The sequence below is a fragment of the Hypomesus transpacificus genome, chromosome 22 (assembly GCF_021917145.1).
Source record: "Hypomesus transpacificus isolate Combined female chromosome 22, fHypTra1, whole genome shotgun sequence".
Lineage (NCBI taxonomy): Eukaryota > Metazoa > Chordata > Actinopteri > Osmeriformes > Osmeridae > Hypomesus > Hypomesus transpacificus.
Window position 1 is genome coordinate 10,839,047 of NC_061081.1, and position 25,043 is coordinate 10,864,089.

The 25,043-nt window shown below is 42.9% G+C and overlaps 4 protein-coding genes across 5 annotated transcripts; 3 read left to right on the forward strand and 1 right to left on the reverse strand.

Moving 5' to 3' along the window:
- Positions 1-1,646: 1,646 nt before the first annotated feature.
- LOC124484521 lies at positions 1,647-3,895 on the forward strand. Its single transcript, XM_047045451.1, has 6 exons — positions 1,647-1,881; positions 2,022-2,167; positions 2,476-2,537; positions 2,667-2,780; positions 3,025-3,123; positions 3,339-3,895. Exons 1-6 carry the CDS (start codon positions 1,771-1,773, stop codon positions 3,515-3,517), a joined length of 711 nt encoding a protein of 236 aa, XP_046901407.1. The 5' UTR covers positions 1,647-1,770; the 3' UTR covers positions 3,518-3,895.
- Positions 3,896-4,157: 262 nt separating this feature from the next.
- LOC124484651 lies at positions 4,158-6,199 on the forward strand. Its single transcript, XM_047045656.1, has 6 exons — positions 4,158-4,401; positions 4,618-4,763; positions 4,920-4,981; positions 5,118-5,228; positions 5,425-5,523; positions 5,851-6,199. The coding sequence occupies exons 1-6, from the start codon at positions 4,291-4,293 to the stop codon at positions 6,033-6,035; spliced, it is 714 nt and encodes a 237-aa protein (XP_046901612.1). The 5' UTR covers positions 4,158-4,290; the 3' UTR covers positions 6,036-6,199.
- A 794-nt stretch (positions 6,200-6,993) lies between these two features.
- On the reverse strand, positions 6,994-14,058 carry LOC124484505 (cysteine-rich hydrophobic domain-containing protein 2). Of its 2 annotated transcripts, XM_047045430.1 has the most exons (13): positions 13,873-14,058; positions 13,620-13,704; positions 13,454-13,507; positions 13,279-13,326; positions 13,016-13,142; positions 12,636-12,805; positions 12,319-12,474; positions 11,012-12,041; positions 10,007-10,061; positions 9,536-9,691; positions 9,306-9,362; positions 9,159-9,218; positions 6,994-9,049 (listed from the first exon to the last, which is right to left on the reverse strand). In XM_047045430.1, the coding sequence occupies exons 1-8, from the start codon at positions 13,921-13,923 to the stop codon at positions 12,001-12,003; spliced, it is 732 nt and encodes a 243-aa protein (XP_046901386.1). In that variant the 5' UTR covers positions 13,924-14,058; the 3' UTR covers positions 6,994-9,049; positions 9,159-9,218; positions 9,306-9,362; positions 9,536-9,691; positions 10,007-10,061; positions 11,012-12,000. The 2 variants fall into 2 exon arrangements, with proteins under 2 accessions (XP_046901386.1, XP_046901387.1); XM_047045431.1 differs by lacking the exons at positions 12,319-12,474; positions 12,636-12,805; positions 13,016-13,142; ... (2 more) ...; positions 13,620-13,704; positions 13,873-14,058 and having other exon boundaries at positions 11,012-11,364.
- Positions 14,059-17,541: 3,483 nt separating this feature from the next.
- Positions 17,542-23,192, forward strand: LOC124484437 (sodium-dependent phosphate transport protein 2B-like). Its single transcript, XM_047045347.1, has 13 exons — positions 17,542-17,554; positions 18,463-18,537; positions 18,822-18,941; positions 19,405-19,533; positions 19,722-19,865; positions 20,011-20,122; positions 20,383-20,578; positions 20,742-20,837; positions 20,999-21,119; positions 21,294-21,461; positions 21,616-21,732; positions 22,413-22,537; positions 22,622-23,192. Exons 2-13 carry the CDS (start codon positions 18,480-18,482, stop codon positions 23,168-23,170), a joined length of 1,935 nt encoding a protein of 644 aa, XP_046901303.1. The 5' UTR covers positions 17,542-17,554; positions 18,463-18,479; the 3' UTR covers positions 23,171-23,192.
- The last annotated feature ends 1,851 nt before the right edge of the window (positions 23,193-25,043 follow it).

Sequence of the window (25,043 nt, forward strand, 5' to 3'; positions counted from 1 at the left end):
TTTTGATCATTTCTGTGTGTATTCAATACATGTTTGATTATCTGGTCCACAATTCCCAGTATAAACAGTCTACCAGTGGAGGTGGGCTAGATGTCAGTGCTTAGCTCTGCAGAGACGCTGTCACGTCCCTCTACTGACAGCTGCAGGTCAGACTTGGAAGTAGCAGGTTCAGTCCACCGTCTCTGTTCTAGATGCTTTTCATCCTCCTGCCCGGCAGTAGGTAGTTCATCTCCAGATATGTTGACAAGTCTACTAGCTATGTATCTATCTGTAGATACATAGATGCATACATATGCAGATATTCTTTGTTGTCCACAAAGGGAAATACATTTTACATTTACATTTATTCATTTAGCAGACGCTTTTATCCAAAGCGACTTCCAAGAGAGAGCTTTACAAAATGCATAGATCACTGATAATAACAACAACAAGATAGCCCCAAAGCATTGCGGGTAGCCAAAACAAGAAGCACACATTGTGAATAACCCAAAAATAAGTGCCAAAGGGTAGAACCATAAGAGCATGTAGTTAAGCAAGTTACAATTAAACAACATGAATCTCTAAGTGCAAGTGTACCTGTAGAAAAAGCAAGCAACAGTAAAAAATAAGATTTATTAAAATAGTATATTTCGCAGCGAATACAACAGTTTAAATCAGTTACCACTAACCAAGTCATGTGATCCTTGAGGAAACTAGCATTGGGTTCAGCAAACCATTCCTAAGTACCATTGTACTCCCGGAACAAGTGCGTCTTGAGCCTTCTCTCGAAGGTGGAGAGACAGTCTGTGTCTCTGATGGAGGTGGGGAGTTGAGAAGGAGTTGAGAAGAGCTTGTGTTTGGACCGGGCGGTCTTGAGCGGTGGGAGTCCTCAAAACAAATACTATAAAATGCCAATGCAATAGGTGCCCTGCAATAGGATAAAATCATGAGAATTCCAGGGGGTATGGTTGGATTTATTGAGAGAATGACCTCAAGTCTGTGCCAAAACAGCTAGAAGTAAACCAGAAAAAAATCTTCAATACAATTGCTGGTTATCTTGTCTTAGACACAAGGCTGAACCCTATGGCATATGTGATTTTGAAATCTGTGACTAAACAATGAAAACCTGTAGAAGAAATAAAAAAGCTAAGTCATTAAGAGATAAGGTTTCCTCCTAGTTGCAACTCAAATCAGGTTAAGAGTTCATATTTGTTTTTGCCGTTCATGGTCAGGTGGCCAACATGTAAACATCAGCAATGGTGGCTTGAGTAAATGTTCCAAAACATATCTTACAGCATCAATTTCAGGCTCCCCATCTGAATATAAATTTGCAATAATTTTCTTGAGATCGATTAATAAATAGTGGTTCACGACACAAAGTGCTTTAGAAAGGGCTTTTTACGGTAGATATGTGTGTTTGTCTGTGTCTATGTGAGTGTGTATCTTATTGCGAGAGAAAATACTCAAATAGTTTATTACTCCATACATCAGCTCAGACATCTGATACATTACACTCTCGTGCATCACACACACATACACTCTCTTCTGTTCAGGAAAACTAATTTATGAAAAGGCCATCTCTCATTCACAATCTTGTCAGTTTTTCTCTTTGGTTGCAACACAAAGTAAACAGTTCCAAGTGTGTCACAATATATCCAGGAACTGACAAACAGGTGGAAGTATAAAGACAAGCAGTCAGTGTTTGTGGCAGAGCAAGTTAGAGACAGGGGAGACACATGCTGACATTACATCCGTTAATAGAAAGCCTGAAAGAGAAATAAGGTAGCAGCTATGCTAGTCCTGTGTGTTGCTGCGGTTCTAGGTCTTCTCTCAGCAGGTCAAGCTGCTCCTCTGACCTGTGAGGCCCTGGTGAAACCTCTAGAGAACACCAGCTTGGAGATGGTGAGTACTACACATCAAACTGAAAGCAGAAATAAAAATTAAAATACTTAAAAATCAATGTATAAAAAACCCTGCTGGAACTGCATGTCTCTACTTCGTCCACATTGCCTCTCTCTCCTGCTTTGTCTTGTGTGTTTTAGCTGCTGGGAAAGTGGATGCTTATCGGGGATAGCTCTACTGTCCCAGGGGCAAACACTGCGGGCAAGATGCTGCTTCACAACGTATGGGTAGAAGTCACACCCACATCTGATAGCAACACAGTTACCTCAGTGCAGATCCAGAAGATGTAAGACCTGTGTTCTGCTCAGCTTTGTTTGTTATTTACACACTTGACTTGTACAACACATGTTCATCTGAGACTATGAAGGTATTGCATGGAATTGAGTTCCCTTAAAGTCAAAACTATTTTAAAACAAACAAGTGTTCAAATTCAAAATGGATTTTCAACTTCAAAATCCAGTGTAGCTGAAATATTAATACATTTAATAATTGAGTTTGATCATTATCTAAATTCAGGATAAACCACTGCACCAAAACACTAGTTGTCAACATGCCATTTGCTAACATGGCTCACATCTATGTTTGTTTGTACAGCCTTAACCGGTGCCAAAGTATCCGCATAAACATCACCTTAGAAAACAATGCTTTACAAATAGGTGAGTTTAGAGTTGGAATTAAGTGTGACGTTTTATGTTTTGTAAGGCAATAATATTATTAATTGAATATATCATCATGAACTATTTCTTGAAAAAGATCCTTCAGCTGTGCGTGTGTGTGTTTTACAGTGAAGCCTCTAAGGATGACTGGGGTCGTACTGAACACCGACTGTCCTGACTGTATTGTCATCCATTCAAAGTATAACTTGGCAGGACAGACCCTCCAGGGTCTCATGGTCATGAGTACGAAAATGAATAACCTACCTCCGAACATAAACTATAATAATCTTATTTTTGTGGAGTATGTAGTAAACAAGCCTTCCTTAACCCTCCCTCACAGCCATTAGAGGAAGGAACACTATTTCTTTGAAAATGTCCACTCTACAATCCAGTCTATCCAAATAATCTTATGATCTTACTTCTGTTTGACTTTGATTTAGTAAGACAGATATGGTGATAAAGGATGGAGTGTTCCTTTGTGTTCCAGGTAAGAGACGAGAGGTTACGTCTGATGAACTGGACAGCTTTAAGAAGCAAGTGGAATGTCTCAGTCTTCCTCCACCACTGATACTCGGATCTCTAAGTGGTGAGCATGCCTCAGTCATTATGGAGAAGTGACCTTGTTCAAATAACATTCAAATAGCTCTTTCCTTCCACTAATAGTCACAATTTACAATAAGTATCTTTTAATTGTTAGGTGAGAGTAGAGTACTACTTTACTGTACTTTGTTGACTTTGGAGTTACGCTACCCCCTTCAAATGTTCAAGTTTGTTAAGTCGGAAATGTCTTTCTTTGCACAGATCTTTGCCCTCATCCAGATTCTCCAACTGACGGGCAACTGACTGCAGACATTACAGAGGCCTTTGAAGGTGAACAGAGACAAGAAATATTCAAGCTGCTGGATAAAATCATGAGTATTCCAGGGGGTATGGTTGGATTTATGGAGAGAATTACCTCAAGTCTGCGCCAAAACAGCTAGAAGTAAACCAGAAAAAGACCTTCAATACAATTGCAGGCTATTTTGTCTTAGACACAAGGCTGAACCCTATGGCATATGTGATTTTGTAATCTGTGACTAAACAATGAAAACCTGTAGAAGAAATAAAAAAGCTAAGTCATTAAGAGATAAGGTTTCCTAGTTGCAACTCAAATCAGGTTAAGAGTTCATATGTGTTTTTGCCGTTCATGGTCAGGTGGCCAACATGTAAACATCAGCAATGGTGGCTTGAGTAAATGTTCCAAAACATATCTTACAGCATCAATTTCAGGCTCCCCATCTGAATATAAATTTGCAATAATTTTCTTGAGATCGATTAATAAATAGTGGTTCACGACACAAAGTGCTTTAGAAAGGGCTTTTTACGGTAGATATGTGTGTTTGTCTGTGTCTATGTGAGTGTGTATCTTATTGCGAGAGAAAATACTCAAATAGTTTATTACTCCATACATCAGCTCAGACACCTGATACATTACACTCTCGTGCATCACACACACATACACTCTCTTCTGTTCAGGAAAACTAATTTATGAAAAGGCCATTTCTCATTCACAATGTTGTCAGTTTGTCTCTTTGGTTGCAACACAAAGTAAACAGTTCCAAGTGTGTCACAATATATCCAGGAACTGACAAACAGGTGGAAGTATAAAGACAAGCAGTCAGTGTTTGTGGCAGAGCAAGTTAGAGACAGGGGAGACACATGCTGACATTACATCCGTTAATAGAAAGCCTGAAAGAGAAATAAGGTAGCAGCTATGCTAGTCCTGTGTGTTGCTGCGGTTCTAGGTCTTCTCTCAGCAGGTCAAGCTGCTCCTCTGACCTGTGAGGCCCTGGTGAAACCTCTAGAGAACACCAACTTGGAGATGGTGAGTACTGTGTGTCTGGTGAAAATGACCATGAGATGGTCATGGCCTTGTGACCCACGGCTCCAGGGGCAGATCTGCTTGCTTCTGGTCTCAAACACAGCAATGACTCTGGGATGGATGGTATATAAACCGACAGATGTAAAAATAGGTCAGGTGGAACGTCATCTAATTTTCTCCACATTTCATTTCTCCCCTCCTTGCACTGTGTGTCTGTAGCTGCTGGGGAAGTGGATGGTGATAGGGGAAACCTCTCAGGTGCCAGGGTCCAGGACACTGGGCAAGCTGCTGTTTAGCAGCGGCTGCATAGAATTCACTGCCACCTCTGACAGCAACAGAGTCATCCACACACAAATCTATAATACGTAAGATGCACAGTGGAGTTTTGCTAGAAATCAATTCAGAATGAACCATTACAGAAAAAGACATTGAAATTGTCAAGGTGCTAGTATAGGATGAGGTTCATGTTGATTTAGCATTGAGTTGGCTTAGCTAACAATATTGTAATTTTTTATTAACAGCCTTGGTGTGTGCTACAGTGTTCGCTTCAACATGACCTTGCAAGACAATGCTATGAATATTGGTGAGGCATAGAAGTATGAACTGAAATGTGTGTTTGACTGAGGGTGTGGAGGTCTGACAATGCTATGGATTTCTTCTTGGACTGTGTATTGAATTAGATTTGTGTTTACCTTTGTGTTTGTCTGTGTGTTTCACAGCACCTTTGGATTGTGTTCTTGTCCTCCTGAAGACTGACTGCCCAGACTGTCTCCTCATCCAATCATCTTGTAAAGTGGCGGGAGAAACCTTCCTGGGTCTTGAGTTATTCAGTATGTGCAGCATCACATTCCCTAGAAAATGAATCTCGATCATCTCAAGTATGGTGTAGTCAATCCCAAACCAATGCCCTTTGTTAAAGTTACACACAGTTTTCTTTTCTACAGGCTATGTGTGTCCAAATCTAAATGATGTGTTACTTACTTTCCTCTAGTCATATAGATATAATGTGTTTTGTTTATGTTCCAGGTAGGAGACGAGGGGTGACCTCTGCTGAACTGGACAACTTTAAAAAGCAAGCAGAATGTCTCAGTCTTCATCGACCGCTGGTCCTCAGTCCTCAAAATAGTGAGCACTCACATTGTCATTATGGACTTCCTTCCCTGTTGATACTTTCTTGATTAAAATGGGTTCACTGGTAGGCCTAATTGATTCAGCTCACGTTCAATTAACTCTCTAGTTCAACTTAAATCAACAATATCTTTAACCATAAGAAGGGAAGTTGAAAGGTAACTACATAGATTATTCTTTAGTTGGTCCACCATCAAGGAATTCAAAAGATATGTGGATGTACAGTATTCTCTTTGACTGCTGATCAAACTGAAAACAAAATATATTTTCATTCAAGAAAGAAAATTAGTTGAAATGATGTTAAAATATGTGCTTTCTTTACAGAGCTCTGCCCTCATCCGGATTTTCCCACTGACAAAACTACATCAGATTTGAGTGATTTCTTAGACAATGACGATGTCGACGAAGAACTGACAACAATGGTGGAAACCCATATGAAGCGTTTTTTCAATCTAGCTCGTTTTTTGGAGAATGCATACTATAACATTTTTCCAGACAGCAAGAAGTGAACTCTTCAGCAAGCAGGATAGCTCAAGCAGGATAGCTCATTCAGCAAGTCATTCAGCAAGTCAGGAAATGACATTGTTATCACTGGTTATCTGTATAATACACATGGCAAGCTGGGGCCAGTTGTACCATCAGAGGGGCCAGTTACATTAAACATTATGGTTGTCATATTAGTTTCTTCTCTGCAGGCATCAACAAACACCATGTTTATAATTAGTCTGACTATGTTTAGCGGGGCCACAAGGAGGTCCAAGGTTGTTTTCACAGGGGCACTGCCCTCACTGCCCTCACAGCCCTTACTGCCCTCACTGCCCTCACAGCCCCTGATTGATAAACCTACCAGCGATGTGTTCCAAAACCATTAGTACCAATACTACCAATATGTCTGATTCATTTGTAAACAATATAATACGTACTCATATTTTAATATTTTAACTTAGGAGCAGTTCAGAATTCAACTTTGGTGGGTCCCCTATTTTCAATCACAGCTTTCATTAGTCTTGGCATGCTCTCCACTAGTTTTTCATATTTTCAAATCATCAGTTAGCCTTTTAAAATGAGAAGATTGGATTAGCAAAAACAATATGGAGGAACACAGGACGGTTGTTTGCTCACAATGTGCCTCTGTACACGGATTGAGATATTCCATTAAAAACAGGTTTCGAAAACACAGACATTTGATCCATTGAACTCTGAACAGTAGTATGGGTCAGATGGCTGAGCTGTTTGGGAATCAGGCTATTCCTCAGAAGGTTACCGGTTTGATTCCCGGCTGTGCAAAATATCGTTGTGTCCTTGGGGAAGGCACTTCACCCTACTTGCCTCTGGGGAATGTCCCTGTACATACAGTAAGTCGCTCTGGATAAGAGAGTCTGCTAAATGAATACATGTAAATGTAGTGTCTATGTAGTAACAAAAGATGTGGAGCTGTGCGTGTTTGAGTAAGAGACAACAGATACATTATTTCTGGTTAGTTTATTACTGTACATACACCTGCTTATACACTTCATACATCACACACTCATACATACACACACACACATACTCGCTTCTGTTCAGAAATACTCAGTTATAAAAGGGCTCCCTCTCATTCACTAGGGAGGGTGCAGTATTGGTTCTAATGGGAACATCAACACCTGTGTACACACACGCGCATATACATACTGCATATATGGCCTTCAACATGATGAGTGATCTACTAACTAAAAGGACCTATAAATCAATCCCAATCCTTTATGGGTGATGTGGAAAGCAAGGTTTTTAAGACATATATAGGTAGAAACAAAGGGATGTCCGTGATGCTAATAGAGCCACAAGGTTCTCCTGAATACTCAACCAAGCCATGGCCTCCACACTGCAGGTGTCGAGGACTCAGGGCGCACCTTTCTTTGTGACATGGCTGGATTGCGACCAGGATACATGCAACCCTCAGATGAGTTTCACAGAGTTGGCAAAGTGGATACACGTTTTTTTTTTTTGCATCGCAAAAGACAGACCTAATAGAAGGCGTGTTAACTGCCTCTCACAGCTCTGGGTCTTTCCTGTGGCATACAACCTTAAAAACACCAACAGAAAAAGAACAATGTGCATAGATCATGTTTTTATGAATGATGAAAGATGTTCTTTGATCTAGTGTGTTATGCCTTTCTATCTGAACATTCTTATGGATGATTTCTGGGTGAAAAGCTACATATATCTTTTTATTTATTGTTGGGAAGTTAGGAAAAGAGCTCATCTGAGATTACTGGGATTAAACCCCACCCTGTGCTTCAGTGCTCACATAGGCTCTGGGCTAGAATGGCGTCCTATGTATACAAAAATAAAAAAACTACCACTAACCAAACATGATGCAGATTTGATTGCGTCTTTTTTTTATGCCCATTCACTTATACACACACACTTAAAATCAAACAACAAAACAGGAGTAATCATGGCTGAAGGATTTAACAAAGACAACACTCAGCCATACAGGTTTCATTAACAAGAGGTTATGAGTGCGTTGGATCTCAAGCAAGTATCTCTCACATACATTTGTGTTCTCATTTGATTTGTCTTTCAAGGCCAAACGCAAAAACACTTTCAGAGACACACCGAGCTGTAAAACAAAACGCTCCACTGCCCATTTTCACTGAACAGCTAAACAACGCAAACAACCGCCAGATAGGTAACGGTTTGTCAGGGTCTCCATACAGAGATAAAGAATACAGTCAGACAGTGAGTGATTGTCTCTAGTCTGGGCATCGCACAGTCCAACGTTCAGGGGGCTGGGAGATGACCAGTTGAGTCGTTGGCTTTTTAGTCAGTGATGTTAATTGGCCTGGTCCAAGGTAGACCGCTACCATGGCCGTTTCATACGACGGTGAAAACAGGTGTTCCTCACCGAGCCTATAGCCATTCCCACTAAGATTTCGGGGTTGCTTAGAAGTTCCATAGAGATTTAGGTGGGGACGAGTCCGCACAATGATAACAGAGGTAGGGAACAAGGGTGACACATAAGGTGGGAGTATTATCACATAAGGTTTGATTAGGGTGAGATTGTGCCTTAAGGTAACGATGGGGCGGTGGATTTTCAGAATTCCAGTTAAGAGAACGTGGAACCCATTCAGGCGTCGTTCAGGATCTCCGGTTACAGGGCTCTGTTCTGTCTCTCAAGGCTTGGGTCTCCCATGACGACCCACAAGCTGCTGCCGGTCAACATGACTCGGTGGGTTCAAAGGCTGCGGCTCCTCCAGAAGGTTGAAGGTCAAAGGGGCGGGGGGTGGTATTGGGTTTGTAAACAAGTGTAACCTGGATAGGAAGGCGTGGGAAGAAGGTTGAGGGCCTGAAGAGGGTGAACTACCTGGTAAACATAAAAGGTGTGGTGCATTTCAGGGAGGGAGAGGGTTGAGGATGCCTTTTGGCCATGTTGGAACCGTATCTGTGCCGCAGAGAGGCACCATGGGAAGACGGAGACGCTCAGGAAGCGCTAGTCCGGTCTGAAGATGGGAATCTTGGGTAGGAACTCTATTAGGATAACCTGAGGGCACAGAGAAAGAGATGGTTATTAGATAGATAGAGCCTATTATATGTGAGGGTTTGTCTGTGTAAGAGACTTATGGCTTTCTAGGTATGTGGTTGAGACTTACGTATTCCATCATGTTGTTGGTTTCACACTTCCTCTTGCTAAGTCTCCAGTGCAAACACAACTGAAAACAGTGAGAGACAGCAGTTGAATCTCGTGAAAACACACACACACACAAAGCTGTTTGGAACCATTGCAGAAAGGGCTTTACCTTGTGGTACAATCTGCAGTTCTCCCATTCCAGCAGCTTCTCTATGGATCTCCGCGTCTGTTGGGTGAGAGGGAAGGATCAAGTTGTGAGTGTACATTTATGTGTGCATTTGTATGTGTAGTGGGGGTGGTCTCTATGTGTCTGCATGTGTTTGTGTATCTTAGTTTGTGTGTGTGTGATTATGGGGGGGGGGGGGGGGGGGGGGGGGGGGGGGGGGGGTTGTATCCTACCCTCTTGCTGAGACAGATGACAGGCCACAGACTGAAGCCCAACGTGCAACAGCAGCAGAGGCAGCCACAAAGCAGCCAGCGCACGTTCACTGGCAGAGTCTTCCTCAGGCAGCCATTCACACGGTTGATGCTGGCCTTGAACTCTTCTGGTGCCAGCTACACAGACGTGCACACCATGGTCAAAATAAGCAATAATGGTTTGTAGAGATATTTGTTTCAACTTGTAGAGATTTGTAGAGATATTTGTTTCAACTTCACGCTCACATAAACACAACGACTCTACTAAAACGTCTGATGTGGCGAATCAAGACATTCATAGACAGCTGTACTTTACTGTTAGACTGGGGTATTGAGCTGGGTGGGCATACTACTACATATAGTTTCATGCATGTGGCACTTTCCTCGTCTAAGTTAGCAGGGGGTGCATTTCGTTTTCTTGTCTTGTCAAGAATGTGAAAAAACTCAACTCACCTTCCCTGTAAGTGCCGAAGGGAACTCTGACTCAAATTTGTTGCTGAGCCCGAACCTGAAAGGAGACGGTGTGTTAAAGTTACCCTCACAGATTGAGGTTGAACAATTAGGTAGCTAGCACTAGAGGTAACTAGTTAAATGCAATGTATTTAATATGCCTATGGCAAACCCTCTATACATTTTTGTTTATATGGGGCTTTAAAACTCATAGACTCATTTCACTGTGAACAGAGTTCTACTCTGTACTAGGCTACTAAGTGAGCTAGCTTGTATACAGTCTAGCAACCTAACCATTCCATTCCCACAGCCAGGTCATGTCTCACCGGACATAAGTCTAGCTACGAGACTGTCAGTACCAGATAAGTTTGTGAGTCTAGCTACAGTAACTGAACATGTAATATTGAGATTTTGGCATCCGGTTCCAGGGTGTTTCCATTTTACGATTGCCCAAGGCGATAGCCTAGCTCAACAACACGCTAATGCGCTAACTAGCAAATATGTTGGCAGCGTACTAGTAACGAAAATGATCAACTTTGTACAGGCTAGTACAGAAGTTAGCCTAACTAGCATAACTAACAATAAACAGCTGTACCAATGCGTTAGCTTTTGGTTCAATTAAAACGGTTCTTTTGGTTCAAACCACTGTGTCAATTATTTAGCCTCCCTTGCTAGCTAGGCAAGTCACTTAGTAGTTGAGTCACCAATGATGAAGTTAGTTTCAAAATGTAGGTTATAGCTTTAAATAAATACCTCTACAGTTGCAAGCTAGCTCACGTTTTAACGTTGTGTAAATTTGGTATCGCTCAACGTACTGTTGGTAGCTAGCCTACGTTAGCTAGCTTGCAAACCCCTTAGGTTACGCTGCTGTTGATGGTGCTGTGTTAGCTCGGGGGTTTCAGGACAAGCACCTGGAAGACAGTTTGTGGTGCTAGCTAACTTTTAATTGTTGTTTCACAGTCAAATTAAAGTTGTTCACAATCCCAGTTAGCCCTGCAGATTGCTTACACAGTGACGTGGCCGGATCCCCGCACCACCACAGGGTCCGGGGCATACTTTAGTAGCTGTTCCTCCGCGGCCCTGTCCTCGTCCTCTTCTTCCTCCTCCTCTTCTTCGTATATCTCATCAAAGTCCTCCATCATCGCTCGACTCGGTCTCGCACTTCCCGGGTGAGGCGCCGGGAGAGACACGATGCCGCCGTAAACAATATCCTTCCCGTTAACAAAGCAATGCAGCAATGTAAGACAACGCTCATAAAATCCCACCGTCCGACAACAGTTCACATCAGTAGGCTTCAGTCCAAAACAAAACATCAACATCCGCCGCAGTACCTATTCGAAACCGGAAAGGGGACGGACGTGTTTACGTCATAGACTCAAGAATGTCACTGAAGCCTATATGGTGTTCTGCCAGTAAAAACGTATGAATATATTGGGTAGGATTACATTTATCACATATCCGTCTTTTCTGGAGTATTTTGTTTGCGAAATAAATCTATAATGGCCCGTATGTATTAAAGACACATGGCCCTGATGCACGTTATTCCTAGATGGCTAGATCTACAAAGATCCACTAACTACCATTAATTTGCTGCCAACAGTACTGTTTTATATTAAGAGTAGGCACAGCTGTGTAGAAAATATACTTTTATTGTTGTGATCATGAAACATGTCTTGGGTCAGGATTGCATTCTGTCCCATAATTCATGTCCTATCTTTTCTCAGATTTACAAGACATTTAGATCCAGTTTCTTTCATCAATTGAAATATTTTTGCTTCTACTGAACTGTACTGTTGTCTGTCCAAACTAGATTGTATTATTCTCATCCTCAAGCAGTTTTAGATAAACACAGAAAGAGTACCAGAGTTTGCTATGAATTAGGTTTTTCCACACATTTCTAGTTATATTCAGACATACAAACAACCTCATGTCCAGCCTACACACAACTCAAGCAGAAGAGAACTGTTGTAACATAACCAGTTGTGACAGGAAATCCTTCATTCGTCCCAAGCATCACCATAGATATTCTTCTGCACCGCTGACGAACGGGGAAAGAGAAAAAGATTGTGATCCAACAGAAATTACAGATCACTTTAAGTACATATTACTATGTGCACACACACACACACACACACTAGGATTATGTAGTCTTACTATTTTAGGACTAATAGAACTTTCAGGTCATCTCAGAACACAAAACAGAGTGGAGATGCCATAAGCACTGCCACACCTCAAATGACCCCTTGGGAAAGCTGTCTTGACCCTCCCCACCTATTCCACACTTTCCTTAACGAACTACAGCAGAAGTGATTTACCTTCCCTCTGGGGGGAGGGTCTGTCAGGGGCAGGCCTGGACGGGGGCTCAGTCTTCTGGGTGAGCGTGACCTTGTAGTTTTCCCTGTTCTTGTTCCTCAGGTCCTCGTAGAGCACCGACTTCCTCCTAGGCTCCTCCTCCCCCAGGTATGACTGGGCTGTAGGCAGGGAGAGGAGAGTGCAGCCATGAATGGGCTCATGGTGCAGAGAGATATAGTATATGGGTGTGTGTGTTCAAATGAGGTAAGCTTTATGTATCCGGGTTATGGCGATATTGAGTGGTTAGACAGACTTTGGTAAAGGCAGCAAGGGAGTTTACCCGGAGTCTTAAAGTTTTCCTTCTGGTCCATGAGATCAGGAGACTGGGCGCTGTAGCCATAATCTTTGGCTTGGGGAGGGGTCTGACTCTGTGGATCCGAGGGCTGGAACATGGACTCAAAGGACTGGGCATCTGGGTCACTCATCTCTGACCTGGGCCCTTGGGGAGAGCTGGGGCAGAAAAAGAGAGAGTATGAGGATGTGATAGATGGGGTTCCTTTTATGCACCTGAGACAACAGAGTGAGTGATGACGTCTGGGTTAATGGAACCTGGGCGCTGTTCCTTACAGTGAGTTTACCAAATAAGCGTGGTGTGTGTGTTTGGTTAGTGCTGGTTGTGGGTAGGTGGTTGATGGTAGTGGGTAGGTGGTAGGTACTCACAGTGGAGGCAGCTGTGTCTTCTTTCTCAGGGCCTCTCCAAGTGGTGAGCTCTCCAGCCTCTGGAACTTCTCCTGACACGTCTTCATGTAGGACATCTTCCCTGCTAGATAGCCACACAGGCCCGCGACTGGACACACACATTTTGATCACTTAGGCTACATGTAAATACTGGTAAATACACAAATACAAAAATATCCTGTCAGAGTAGCTCAGCACGTATGCACGGAACACACTTCAACATTTACGTATTCAAGTGAACTCACAGGCCACTTTAGGGAGAGAACCAAATCTGGGTGACGATGACAGGGTTCCTGCCAGAGAGTGGAAATAGAACCGTTGGAGGTTACAAAAACATGCTCCTGACTAGCAAAATACCAACACAGACTAAAGCTAGCGATAGAAAGATTATACAGCAAGACATAAATGGCAGCTAGCTACCTCGGACGACTAGTGCTTGAGTGATGGCCATACTAACTGCGGAGAAGGGTAAAGCTGTGGGGAAACAAAAAGTAAGGGTTAGGGGTTAGCATTTCTTCAAAAATCTGTGTGTTTTGAACAAAGCTATGTTATGAGGGTACACATTGGTAACCAGGAAATGACTTACATCTGTACCAGAAGCTCTCCTGGTTGCACTCCCTGAAGACCCTCCTCTCTTCATCGGTGGGAATGTAGTTGACCCCTGCAGGACCCTACACACACACGCACGCAAAATAATTAAGAATAATACATGCAGCCAGTGTACACGTAGGTAACCACGTAGATAGCTAGTCGACTACCTACAGTGACATACACATGATGTCAATGTAAGCTAGCAGTTGAGCTAACAACAAACTAGCTTAGCTTAAAACAAAGTTTACCTGTGAGTCCCCTTGCCGTTCCTCCGTGAAACCGGTATATATTTGGGACATGTTAAATGTCAGTATATTTAACTTTCAGAGCATGTAAAAAAACAAAGTTCCCACTCTGTCCTGATCTCCTAAAATCGTGGTACAATGTCATTGCACTGTGTGTAATTGACCCCGGAAACACAACTTGCTCAGGGGGTGTTTTATCTTACAAGATGTTATGAAGAAAAACAAAGTTTTCTAACGTTTTTAGAGTACGTAGCATTTATGCTAGAGTACTATAGTATTTATGTTCAATATGTGATTATGGAGTGGAGGAAAAAAAACTGCGAAAGGATGGCCTAATCTATTGACTTTTATTTTGATAGTTTTACGCTTTTGACAAAATAATAAAATCGTATTATTTCTGGTATTGTACATCAGGTAAAGGAGAAAAGGCAGAGTTTTAGAAATATTTTAGGCCTAAACAAGTGATGATATGCTCAGGGATGTATAGTATTAATAGTATTTAATTATAAAATGTATATATTTTTATAACTCGTTCAAACTCATAGTGTTCCATAAGCCTACTATTATCAAACATTCTCTAGTTCTCAAAATACCCGGTGCCCAAAATCTTTGTTGAACAATCTGGTTTGCACAGACAAAGAGGACAGGTAGTATCTCATACTTGAACACGTGATGTTTGCCTTAACCATTGTTTTCTTTTGCTGTTTGAATGGTTTTCTTTTTTCTTTTCAAATTTTGTGAAGCACTTTGTGAGCTGGCTCTGTGAAATATGATATGAAATTAAATTAACTTTACTTACTTACTATTTGTCCTATCACCAGTTAGTTCTTATTTGGCTTCCAAATTGCGATTTAAACATCCACACATTAAAAAATAAATATGTTTGCCTTACAGTTTTCATGGAATTGTCTTCATAGAGTTTGATAGAGGGATTTCGAAGACAAAGTCTTCACAGTACAAATGAACCTCAAGGTTGGGATGCTGTTATGACTTACTCCTGATTGGTTTTACTGGTCGTTTCGGCAATGATCAAAGCCAAGTCCACAAATTCCAGTCAGGGTTTACTTGTCACGTGAAGGTTGGACTTCCTCATCGTCTCCCTCTCACTATCTGTCTTTTCCAGAAGATCTTGAAATAGTACTCTCTGACACGATAATCTTTATCTTCCTTTTATCTTTTGGGCAGTAGAGCAAACACAACACGATCCGTAGATTAAGACCAATCTTTTGAACACATCTAGTGTACCTAAACATTTAAATTCATTCATGGCCATTTTTAAGAAGCTTTCAATTCCAGTTCTGTAAAACAGACTCCCTCATAATCCGACAGTAACACACACACAAAGCAAGCAAGGCTAAGAGAAGATGGAGTCATCCATATTTTTTCAGCCCATTGGACCACAGGCTAAAATAACAATGATGAAAGGGGTCGACAGGGATCAGTCCTATAGTGGAATCAGTGTCCATGTCAGGCCGTTTTTGGATTCTCTTTCTGACAGCTAATCTGGCAGCCTACCACCAGTGACTTCAGCACCACACTACTACTACAACAACCTTACTTCCATAAACACATTTTTTTGTACTTTGTTGACGTTGTCATGAACAACAAAGTTAAAACACTTCAGGTCGACATTGACCCCTGACCTCATCCAGTTGTATCAGGGTTGACCTTTGACCTTAACCTTCCCTGGAGGTTGCGCCCCTAACACAGCGGCCCAGGTTTGATTGCGGCTCCTGCCATTTCTAAACGTCTTCCCCTCTCTCTCCAATACATTTCCTGTCTCGATGTACCTATCTACAGTATGTCTATTAAAGGCGGAATAGTCCCATATACATTTAAAAAAGAAAGAAAAAGAAAGACAAAAAACCTCACTGTGCTTAGCAGTATTGCTGTGGAGTGTGCCTGTAGATGCAGGTGTTGGTGTTTTGGATTGCAGATGTTGTGTTATGCATATAGTACAGTGTGTGTTGATGTATGACGTTGATATCTCTGAGACGTATGGTTATAACCTGATCAAATGGGTTCTAAGCTGGGTGCGAATTACAGGGGGGTTTGGGGGGGTCTGACCCCCCTTATTAAGACTTGGACCCCCCCAAAAGAGGTAAAAACAACAGGTCGAGGGGGTCGATACACGACCTGGAGAAGAAGTTGACCCCCCCGATTGTCATTGTATAACTCGCACCATGTGCTTATAAAGGCTCAAGCCAAAGGCCTTATAGTTTAATACAGGGCGGGGCTTATTGTCCAGTTTATTTGAGGATGCTGTGTTGCCACCAGATGCCATGACACCAGACGCCCAGTAAGTGATGCTAGTGTGTTGCCACAGTAGGCCATGTAAATCTGAACTCCCTCTGGAAAAGCCTGCCTGTCTGTCCTGACAAGTCATCTCTGAACTTGTAAAACACTGGGGAAATTCCATGACAATACATGGAAAATTGTGTGTGCGCGTGTTTGTGTATTTCCAATCAATCTGCCTTTATTGACGGGCTTAAAATAGCCCAATGTGTATCATTTCCTCTCCCACTCTGGTGATCAATTCACATTCAGGAGGCACATGACAAGGGACACACAGGCAAAGCACATCATTCATGTGTGGTATATAGTTACAATTTAACCTCTATTTGTTTCATGGATGCTCTTGATTGAAATGAAGTCTGTTTAAAGGATTCAACCTAAGCTTGTCATGACGGTAATAGCAAAAGGACATGCTGGTTACAGGCTCAGGATAAATGGTAGGTGATCTCCAGAAAGATCAAGGGTCTGATGTGTGCCTCTATGTTGGAGTTGCAAGGCGATGTAGACAATAATGTTGTACAATTACACAATTGTGTTGGGATTGTAATAAACAAGTAGAGAGAAAAATGCATTCTTGTCTGCTCTCTGCCGTATGTTTGGTTTCAGGCTGTGTCAGGGAATGTTTTCAAACACACACACACACAAATACTCACACACAAAATTAATTCAGGGGCAGTCCGAAAGAAGCCTTTTTCGAACACTAGTGAAGTAGACCCTCTCTCTCACACACGAAAAACACACTCCCTCCCCCTTTTTGTCTATCAGTGTGTATGAGGGTGAATCTAGAAATGTGTGTTTTTTCCAAACCTGCCACTTCTCTCTTAGCTGCTATAAAACCACAGAGGCTCAACCATGATAGCACAGCCAAGGCTACGCTGGAGATAGAACAGATAGGTGGTGTACTAGGTCTGCCTGGTTAGCCTCGCGCACAGTTAGCCTGCACATGACCTGCACGGGAAGGGCTGGAGCACTGGTGGGACCCACAGTGGGCTGCAAAGACCGGTACATCAGTTCTCAACGGCCACATTCACATCTCGTCACCCCCGGGCCACTCAGGAGAGCAGTTCCCCAGCATCTCGCTAGGAAGAAGGAGACATCAACACGTCACACCAGATCGCTGCGTGGCCAGATAACACGGAGAGGGAAGTCTGGAAACCTGGGGGAGGATCGGAAGATCTGAGGAAGGCTGCAGTGGTCAAACTCGTGATCAACACTCCCCCCCCCCTTCCATCCGTCCCTCTGCTCTACAACCCATGACTACCTCTGCACCTCCACCCCACCCAACCCGTGGAGGGTGGGATATTAACCTGAAGGACAGGTGGGCTCCAAGGAGTTGGCTGTTTGGAGTTGGGTTTCTGTTCTTGACACAAACACACTACGCCTGCCACAGGTAAGCTTGAACACTACACTTTTATTGACATTCTTACAGTATAATTCAGCGACGGTTATCCACCAACGGTGATTGATGGAATAGTCATAAGATTTGAATTTTTACCATTACTATTTAAAATAGTTTCCTAAATGTAACAATTTGCTTGAAAACAGGATTTATGTAATTTATTAAAAACAACATTTCTGGAGTGTGAACGGACTTTCCATGGTGCAGAAAATTCTGTATTTACATTTATTACATTTACAGATAAATGAAGGATTATGTAACACCTAACATGCTTGATAATCTGTTAACAAAAGTTTATGTTGAAGAGAAATTTACGCTACTGTAGAGCATAGTTGCGCCAGTGGAAAATAGGACACTACCAGGAAGCCAGAAATAGATCAATACTCTAGCATGTGTGTGTATGTGTGTGTGTGGACCCTGTCCTATCTCTGGTGTTGCCACGTGCATGCGGGCCTTGGCGGCATTACGGAACAACAAAAGCAACATACTATAAACATATTCATGGGCTGCTTAACCAGTTAGTGACTCAGCAACATTTGTTTCAGACTAAGTTACTTTCTTTGCACTTTGCTCTGATTTGACTAATTTCATAACAGCCATATTGGTGGCTTTGGCTTCAGTGATGATTTCGCTATCTTGAAAACCCTTAGTACTCATCTCTTTCTTTGATAGATAAGATATTGTTTTCCCTGATATCCAGTATTTAATAGATAAACCTTTTATCAGTACTCCACTGTGCCAAGTACAAAACTAATGATTACTTGACCTGTCTCAGAAAAATATCAAAACTGTCATAAAATAATAAACATGAAAGACTGATAAAATGTATTATTGTCTGTCCTTTGTGTCCCGGTTCAGTTTATTAGTTGGTAGTTCAAGAAATATTGATACATTTATAGTTTTTTCTCCCCAGATCATGGCTCATGTTTCAGAACAAGCTGATGACACAAAGAAACACATAGAACATCTCAATGGTACTTTTACAATTCACTTGTGTTTCTGTTTTTTTTATATGCTTGTTTACTGAATGCACATACATAATGTTTAGTTTATGAAGTATCGGAATAGTGGTCTCTGATTTTTGGACCCTGCTATGTATATTCACATATATATATATATACATACACACACACACCCATATGTGTATAGATTGATAGATAGATGGATAGATATACACATTAGGAAAGTAAACTTGGACCAGACTGTCTTTGCTCACTGACTGTACCGTATATAATAATGTCTGTCTTGGTTTTTGAAGAGAAAACTGCCTCTATGGCTCCAGCTCACTCCACTGTGGCCCTGATCGAGGGGGGGTCTGATGGAGAGGAGAACCCATGGGATCTCCCAGAGCTCCAGGACATGGGTGAGCCCTGGTCAGGTAAGACTCTGCCTCAAGGACACTGACAGGCCAGCTACAATCTGTTTTACTTTCTGGTCTGGTCTGGACTCTCTCTGAGATCTCACAGCTTTCAGGAGTTTGGTCTACGGACTTGGCTAGCTAAACTTGAAACCTCATTTAATCACAAGGCCAGTAAACGTTTTCTTCATTTTGTCATTCATTGTTTATCTTTCCCTTAAGGTTTATGATGCGTTGTATCAGACAAGATTGGTCAGAGTGTTAATGGCCATGTCATTTAGTTTGGACACCACAATAACTCTCTCTCTCTCACACACACACACACACACACTCTCCTTCCCTCTTTTTCTTTCTTTCTTTCTTTCTTTCTTTCTTTCTTTCTTTCTTTCTTTCTTTCTTTCTTTCTTTCTTACTTTCTGTCACTTCCTCTGGCTCCCCTCCCCATTCACCCCTTTTCCTTCTTAACGCCCTCTGGTCCTCTCAGAGCTGGACACCAAGGGGAAGGTGCAGAGGGTGGTGTTCTCTGTAGGGAAACTGGTCCTCCTGGTGGGCCTGCTGTACATGTTCATCTGCTCCCTGGATGTCCTCAGCTCTGCTTTTCAGCTGGTTGGAGGTAGATGAGGCGCACACACACACGCACACAATAAAGTATGTAACCTTCATCCACGTACCTGTGAGTGTATCAAGCCTATGAGTGTGTTTGAGTGTGTGAGTATGAGGCAACACATGTGAACTCATGTGTCTAGTCTGTGTGTGTCTAATCTATGTGTGTGCTTTAACCTGTGTGTTCTCTATCTCCAGGTAAGGTTGCAGGGGACATTTTCCAGGACAATGCGGTGCTGTCCAACCCCCTGGCAGGCCTGGTGATTGGGGTGCTAGTCACTTTGCTTGTCCAGAGCTCCTCCACCTCTTCCTCTATTGTGGTCAGCATGGTCTCCTCCGGACGTGAGTGGACATCCAGCCTGGTTACACAACATACACATGCACACACATACACACACAGATACTACAGATTTAGTTATAAATAATAATAAAGAGAATGATAATGATGTGTGTATGTGTGTGTATGAGCTCATGAATACTATGACAGTATTAAAGGTCCAGTCTGCTGTTCCTGTGATCATGGGCACCAACATCGGAACCTCCGTTACCAACACACTTGTTGCCATGACGCAAGCTGGAGATCGCGACAAATTCCGCAGGTTAGCAAAAACATCCAGTTAAAGATCCGCCCTATGCAGTGCAGTGCACCTCTTATCCCCTCTCCCTCCTTTTCTTCCCCCTTTTCTCCTCCTTTTCCTCCTTCTCCTTCTCCCACTCCTCCTCCCTCTCATCCTCCTCCCTCCTTCTCTCCCTCTCTCCCTCTCTCCCTCCCTCTCTCCCTCTCTCCCTCCCTCCCTGCCTCCCTCCTCTTCTCTCCTTCCCCTCCTTCACCTCATCCTCCCCTTCCTTTCCTCTCCAGGGCATTTGCTGGAGCCACTGTTCATGACTTCTTCAACTGGCTGTCAGTGCTGGTGCTGCTGCCCCTGGAGCTGGTGTCAGGCTACCTGTACCTTGTCTCCAAGCTCATTATTGAGTCCTTCAACATCCAGAGTGGAGCGAATGCTCCCCAGCTTCTCAACGTCATCACCGACCCCCTCACCCTTTCCATCATAGAGGTATGGGGGCCCGCCTAGCTTGTTATCGTGACAACAACACTCTTTACTGCCCCCCCCCATCCTACCTGCCACCAACATGTATTTCTAAATGAAGGGAATGATCTCTCTCTTTCTATCTTTTGCTCTCTGTGACTTTCTATCTCCCTCTTTCCCTCCACGTCAGTTGGACGAATCTGTCATAAGTGATATTGCCACGGGAAACCCTGAAGCCAGGAATAGGAGTCTCATCAAGACTTGGTGCAAAACCTTTACCAACATGGTAAGAACATGATAACTACACGCTGGTAGTAGTGAGTACTTCTTAGGCACATGCTTAGCTATATGTTATCTACATATCACACTATGGAACGAACACCCTTCTAATTAAACAACATTTTGTAGACAGGAATGGAATGATGATAATGTGTGTGTGTGTTCCAGACCCAAATGAATGTGACAGTTCCTGGCCCAGACAACTGCACCTCCCCAACCCTGTGCTGGGTTGAGGGGAACATCACTACCACCCTCAAGAACGATTCAGAGACCTTCAACATTGCAAAATGTATTCCAACACCAACGCATGCATGCACACACACACCTTCTCTGATTCTAAAACCAGACACATGATCTTCAGCTGATGTATGTTCCACCCTTACCAAATGCATTCGGTCATTTTAAAGTAACACATCATGGCAAGTCTCTGACAATGTCTCCCCCGCATCCACCCCCACCTCAGGCAAGCACATCTTTGTGGACGTGCCACTGACGGACCTGGCGGTGGGCCTCATCTTGCTGGCCTGCTCCTTGCTGGTGCTCTGCAGCTGCCTGGTTTTCATTGTCAAGCTGCTCAATTCCATGCTCAAAGGCCAGGTGGCCTTGGTCCTCAAGAAGATCCTCAATACTGGTTGGTTCTTCTCACACTCACACACACGCCCTCTGTGTCTCTCTTTCATTCTCTCTCTCTCTCTCTCTCTCTCTCTCTCTCTCTCTCTCTCTCTTTCTCCCCCCCTCTCTCTCTCATTCTCTTCTTATCTCTCTCTCTCTCTCTCTCTCTCCAGACTTCCCTTTCCCGTTCGGCTGGGTGACAGGCTACATAGCCATCTTGGTCGGAGCAGGGATGACTTTCATCGTCCAGAGCAGCTCAGTCTTCACCTCTGCCATCACTCCACTTGTGGGTGAGTCAAACATTCCAATGCACTCCATCCATTTATTCATCCAACCATCCATCCATCTCTCCTTCCAGCTATCCATCCTCCTGTGCTGTCCATGTTGTGTCCCCAGTAGCAGAGCTCTCTCTTCCCCTCCCCCCCCGCTCACCCTCTCCTCCACTTCTGAAGTTGTAAAGTTATGCAATGTGGTGAATGGGGGGGGGGGGGGGGTTTACCTAAAGAGAGTAGTTATCTACCATTTACTGTGTAATTGCCAGCCTCTCCTCCCCTGCTACTTATCACCGTTAATAATAACTTATCAGTACAATGACCCTGGTACCAGGGGACGTTCCTCCTATAGCCTCTCAATCCAGGAAATTAGTTGAAATAAATTGTGTGTGCACTAATCATAATTCCAATAATCCAGTTTTCCCATTGTAAATCTTTTTCCTATCTTGATTTGTGGAGTTGATTGAAAGGACGGCAAAAAAAAGCCTGCAGCACTGTTCAATGTTTGTAAAGCAACCATTGATGCAAACATGCACGCATGCCCACCTACTCTGTATAAGCCCTGTATAATAATGTAGAATCATCCCCAACGCTCAGTTCTATTTGAAGCTCAGTTCTAGCTCCGATGTGGTCATGTGTATTGTTGTGATTGTGTATTTGAAGTGCATGTCATGTGAGCTGCATGTCTGTGTGTTCAGGTATCGGGGTGATCAGCATTGAGAGGGCGTACCCTCTGTCTCTGGGGTCCAATATCGGAACAACAACCACAGCTATACTGGCAGCATTGGCCAGTCCTGGAGAAACACTGGCCAACTCTTTACAGGTCAGTACACACGCATACACGCACACATACATTTGTACAGCTTTTACCATCACCAACACTTGGTCCTATGTCTTCTTCTGTTAGATTGCGCTGGTCCACTTCCTGTTCAACATTTCAGGCATCCTGTTGTGGTACCCAATCCCCTTTACCCGTGTGCCGATCCGATTGGCCAAGGCGCTGGGCAACATAACGGCAGGGTATCGCTGGTTTGCTATTGTCTACATCCTGTCCTGCTTCTTTGTCCTGCCCCTTTTCGTATTTGGCCTCTCATTGGCCGGCTGGCAGGTCCTGGTCGGGGTAGGGGTGCCCCTTGTGGTCATGATCATTGTGATCATTGTGATCAATGTGCTGCAGAGCAAGTGCCCCCGCTGTTTGCCGACAGTACTGCACTCCTGGGACTTCCTGCCTCTTTGGGCGCACTCCCTGGCACCCTGGGACCGGGTTGTCAAGGTGATGGCCGTCAAGTGTTGCTGCTGCTGCAAATGCTGCCAGCCTGCTAGCGAGGGGGAAGGGGTAGAAAATAAATTGCCCGAGTTGGAGATGTACGATAATCCAGTGATTCCCTCGGAAGTGAAACCAACGAAAAAGGAGAAACAGATGCACCTCAGTGTTCTTCAAGCCACGCAGCTTTGACCTCAAACATTTTTCTTTAAGGTACCTCTAAGTAACCAAGATAATGTAATAAAGTTGTTTTACCCCTCTGTGCGATGCTTAGAAAGCTGGATGAGGCCTTTTTGGTTACATCATGTTGCAAGTTTTAAAACCTCTATTTGGCTAATATTATTACTGTGTATTTAGTATTTACACTGTGTACACAACACATAGTTTTAAGGTGTTATTTTGTCAATGAAGATACCTTAATTGTATTCAAGGAATATAACCCAAGAAATTTAGGAAGCTTATGCTATTTTATTATATTTCAAGGTTTCTATTTTCTGTATTTATGAAAAATTGTTTAAATGTTATAAACGAAGGTCGGTGGGAGGTTGTAAATAAGCAATACATTCATCAAACTTTAAGATATGTTATCGTGTATTCTTAAATCACAATATGCAACTGATACATTTCATTATTTGTCTTTCACAGTTTCTCTCTCTCTCTCTCTCTCTCTCTCTCTCTCTCTCTCTCTCTCTCTCTCTCTCTCTCTCTCTCTCTCTCTCTCTCTCTCTCTCATTAACTTCAATTAGAGAAATTAGTAACAGCAATCCACACACACACACACACAGGTTAATGATCGCTCCCTCTTTCATTCCTTATCAGTGTTATAGGTGCAGTCCATCCTATCAGAGGACAAGGTTTATGACTGGTCACAGAGCTTTGTACCAACACTACTTATAATACTTTGTCATTACGGACCCAATTATCAGTGTATTTATGACATCCCTCTGTTCTTGGGAGTTGGAAGGAGAGAGGGAGGGAGAGTTATCATTCCTTTAGCACATAATTCCCTCATAGCAACATACAGTAGTAGTAGAGTAGTTTTATTTATTTGTATATGTTTCTTATCTTTCATCACTACCAAAAAACATACTGAACATCATATGTGAAACAGGTCACATATGAACTGCTTTGTCATTCTCTTGATTTTTTCCCTGTCCTTTTCTGTCTATTTTTTGGCCAACAACTTACCCACACAAACTCATGCGCAGTATTTCACATCCTTGGGTCTTGAGCAAGACACCTGCAGACTTCAAACAGTTACCGGTTGTGTAGGCAATCCATACACACACGCACAGACACACATACAGACAGACAGAGATTCCTGGAATTATATCTTGATGAGATAGCTAGACAAGGAGCATAGTTTCACTCTCTCTCCATTGTTCTGTCTATCTTTCACACACACACACACACACACACACACACACACACACACACACACACACACACACACACACACACACGCACACACACACACAGTCACAATTAAAGTTATGTGTGTCCAGTAACTTCCACCATGCACTCCTCTCTGTGATGGCTCATGATGTGGCGACCTTAGCGGACACAAGGGATCAATAAACCGATACCAGACACAAGGCAAGGACCCCTACATGTTACAACCCGGATAGTAGTTATCTATCTCTCTCGACTCCCGGTATTCCTCCCTTTCTCTCATTTTCCTGTTTTTATATTAGTTTTTGAATGTTAAATGTTGTTTCAGAGTTTTTTTTTTCCATATCAGTTGACAGCAGAGTGAAGGGCAGGGATCACGAAACCTAGAAACACTGTGCGACAGCCAAACTTCTTATCATTGTTGATAATTAAGTTAGCCTACAGAAGATAGGTTGTGTTCACACTTGGCTTAGTTTTATTAAAACGAACTCTGGTGCGATTGCTCTGTTAATGCGGTTAATTTGAACAAGTGTGAACGCTGTCCCCGAATCCTGGTGCACACCAAACTAGTGGACCGAGACCGCTTGAAAAGTAGGTCCGCTTTAAAACGAACTCTGGTGCGTTTTGATTGACATGTGAACTAAACATGGACCAAAGACGTCTATTTGACGTC

Bases quoted from the DNA above. Each gene is read 5' to 3' on its own strand.
- LOC124484521 (XM_047045451.1), top strand. From the start codon at position 1,771: ATGCTAGTCCTGTGTGTTGCTGCGGTTCTAGGTCTTCTCTCAGCAGGT. The intron at 2,781-3,024 runs GTACGAAAATGA...TTTGTGTTCCAG, and splicing joins CCAGGGTCTCATGGTCATGA to GTAAGAGACGAGAGGTTACG. The intron at 3,124-3,338 runs GTGAGCATGCCT...TTCTTTGCACAG, and splicing joins GATACTCGGATCTCTAAGTG to ATCTTTGCCCTCATCCAGAT.
- LOC124484651 (XM_047045656.1), top strand. From the start codon at position 4,291: ATGCTAGTCCTGTGTGTTGCTGCGGTTCTAGGTCTTCTCTCAGCAGGT. The intron at 4,764-4,919 runs GTAAGATGCACA...TTTTATTAACAG, and splicing joins CACACACAAATCTATAATAC to CCTTGGTGTGTGCTACAGTG. The intron at 5,229-5,424 runs GTATGTGCAGCA...TTTATGTTCCAG, and splicing joins CCTGGGTCTTGAGTTATTCA to GTAGGAGACGAGGGGTGACC.
- LOC124484505 (XM_047045430.1), bottom strand. From the start codon at position 13,923: ATGTCCCAAATATATACCGGTTTCACGGAGGAACGGCAAGGGGACTCA. The intron at 13,327-13,453 runs GTAGCTAGCTGC...ACTCTCTGGCAG, and splicing joins TCAAGCACTAGTCGTCCGAG to GAACCCTGTCATCGTCACCC. The intron at 12,475-12,635 runs GTAAACTCCCTT...CCCTGCCTACAG, and splicing joins GGAAAACTTTAAGACTCCGG to CCCAGTCATACCTGGGGGAG.
- LOC124484437 (XM_047045347.1), top strand. From the start codon at position 18,480: ATGGCTCATGTTTCAGAACAAGCTGATGACACAAAGAAACACATAGAA. The intron at 20,579-20,741 runs GTATGGGGGCCC...CCTCCACGTCAG, and splicing joins TCACCCTTTCCATCATAGAG to TTGGACGAATCTGTCATAAG. The intron at 20,838-20,998 runs GTAAGAACATGA...TGTGTGTTCCAG, and splicing joins GCAAAACCTTTACCAACATG to ACCCAAATGAATGTGACAGT.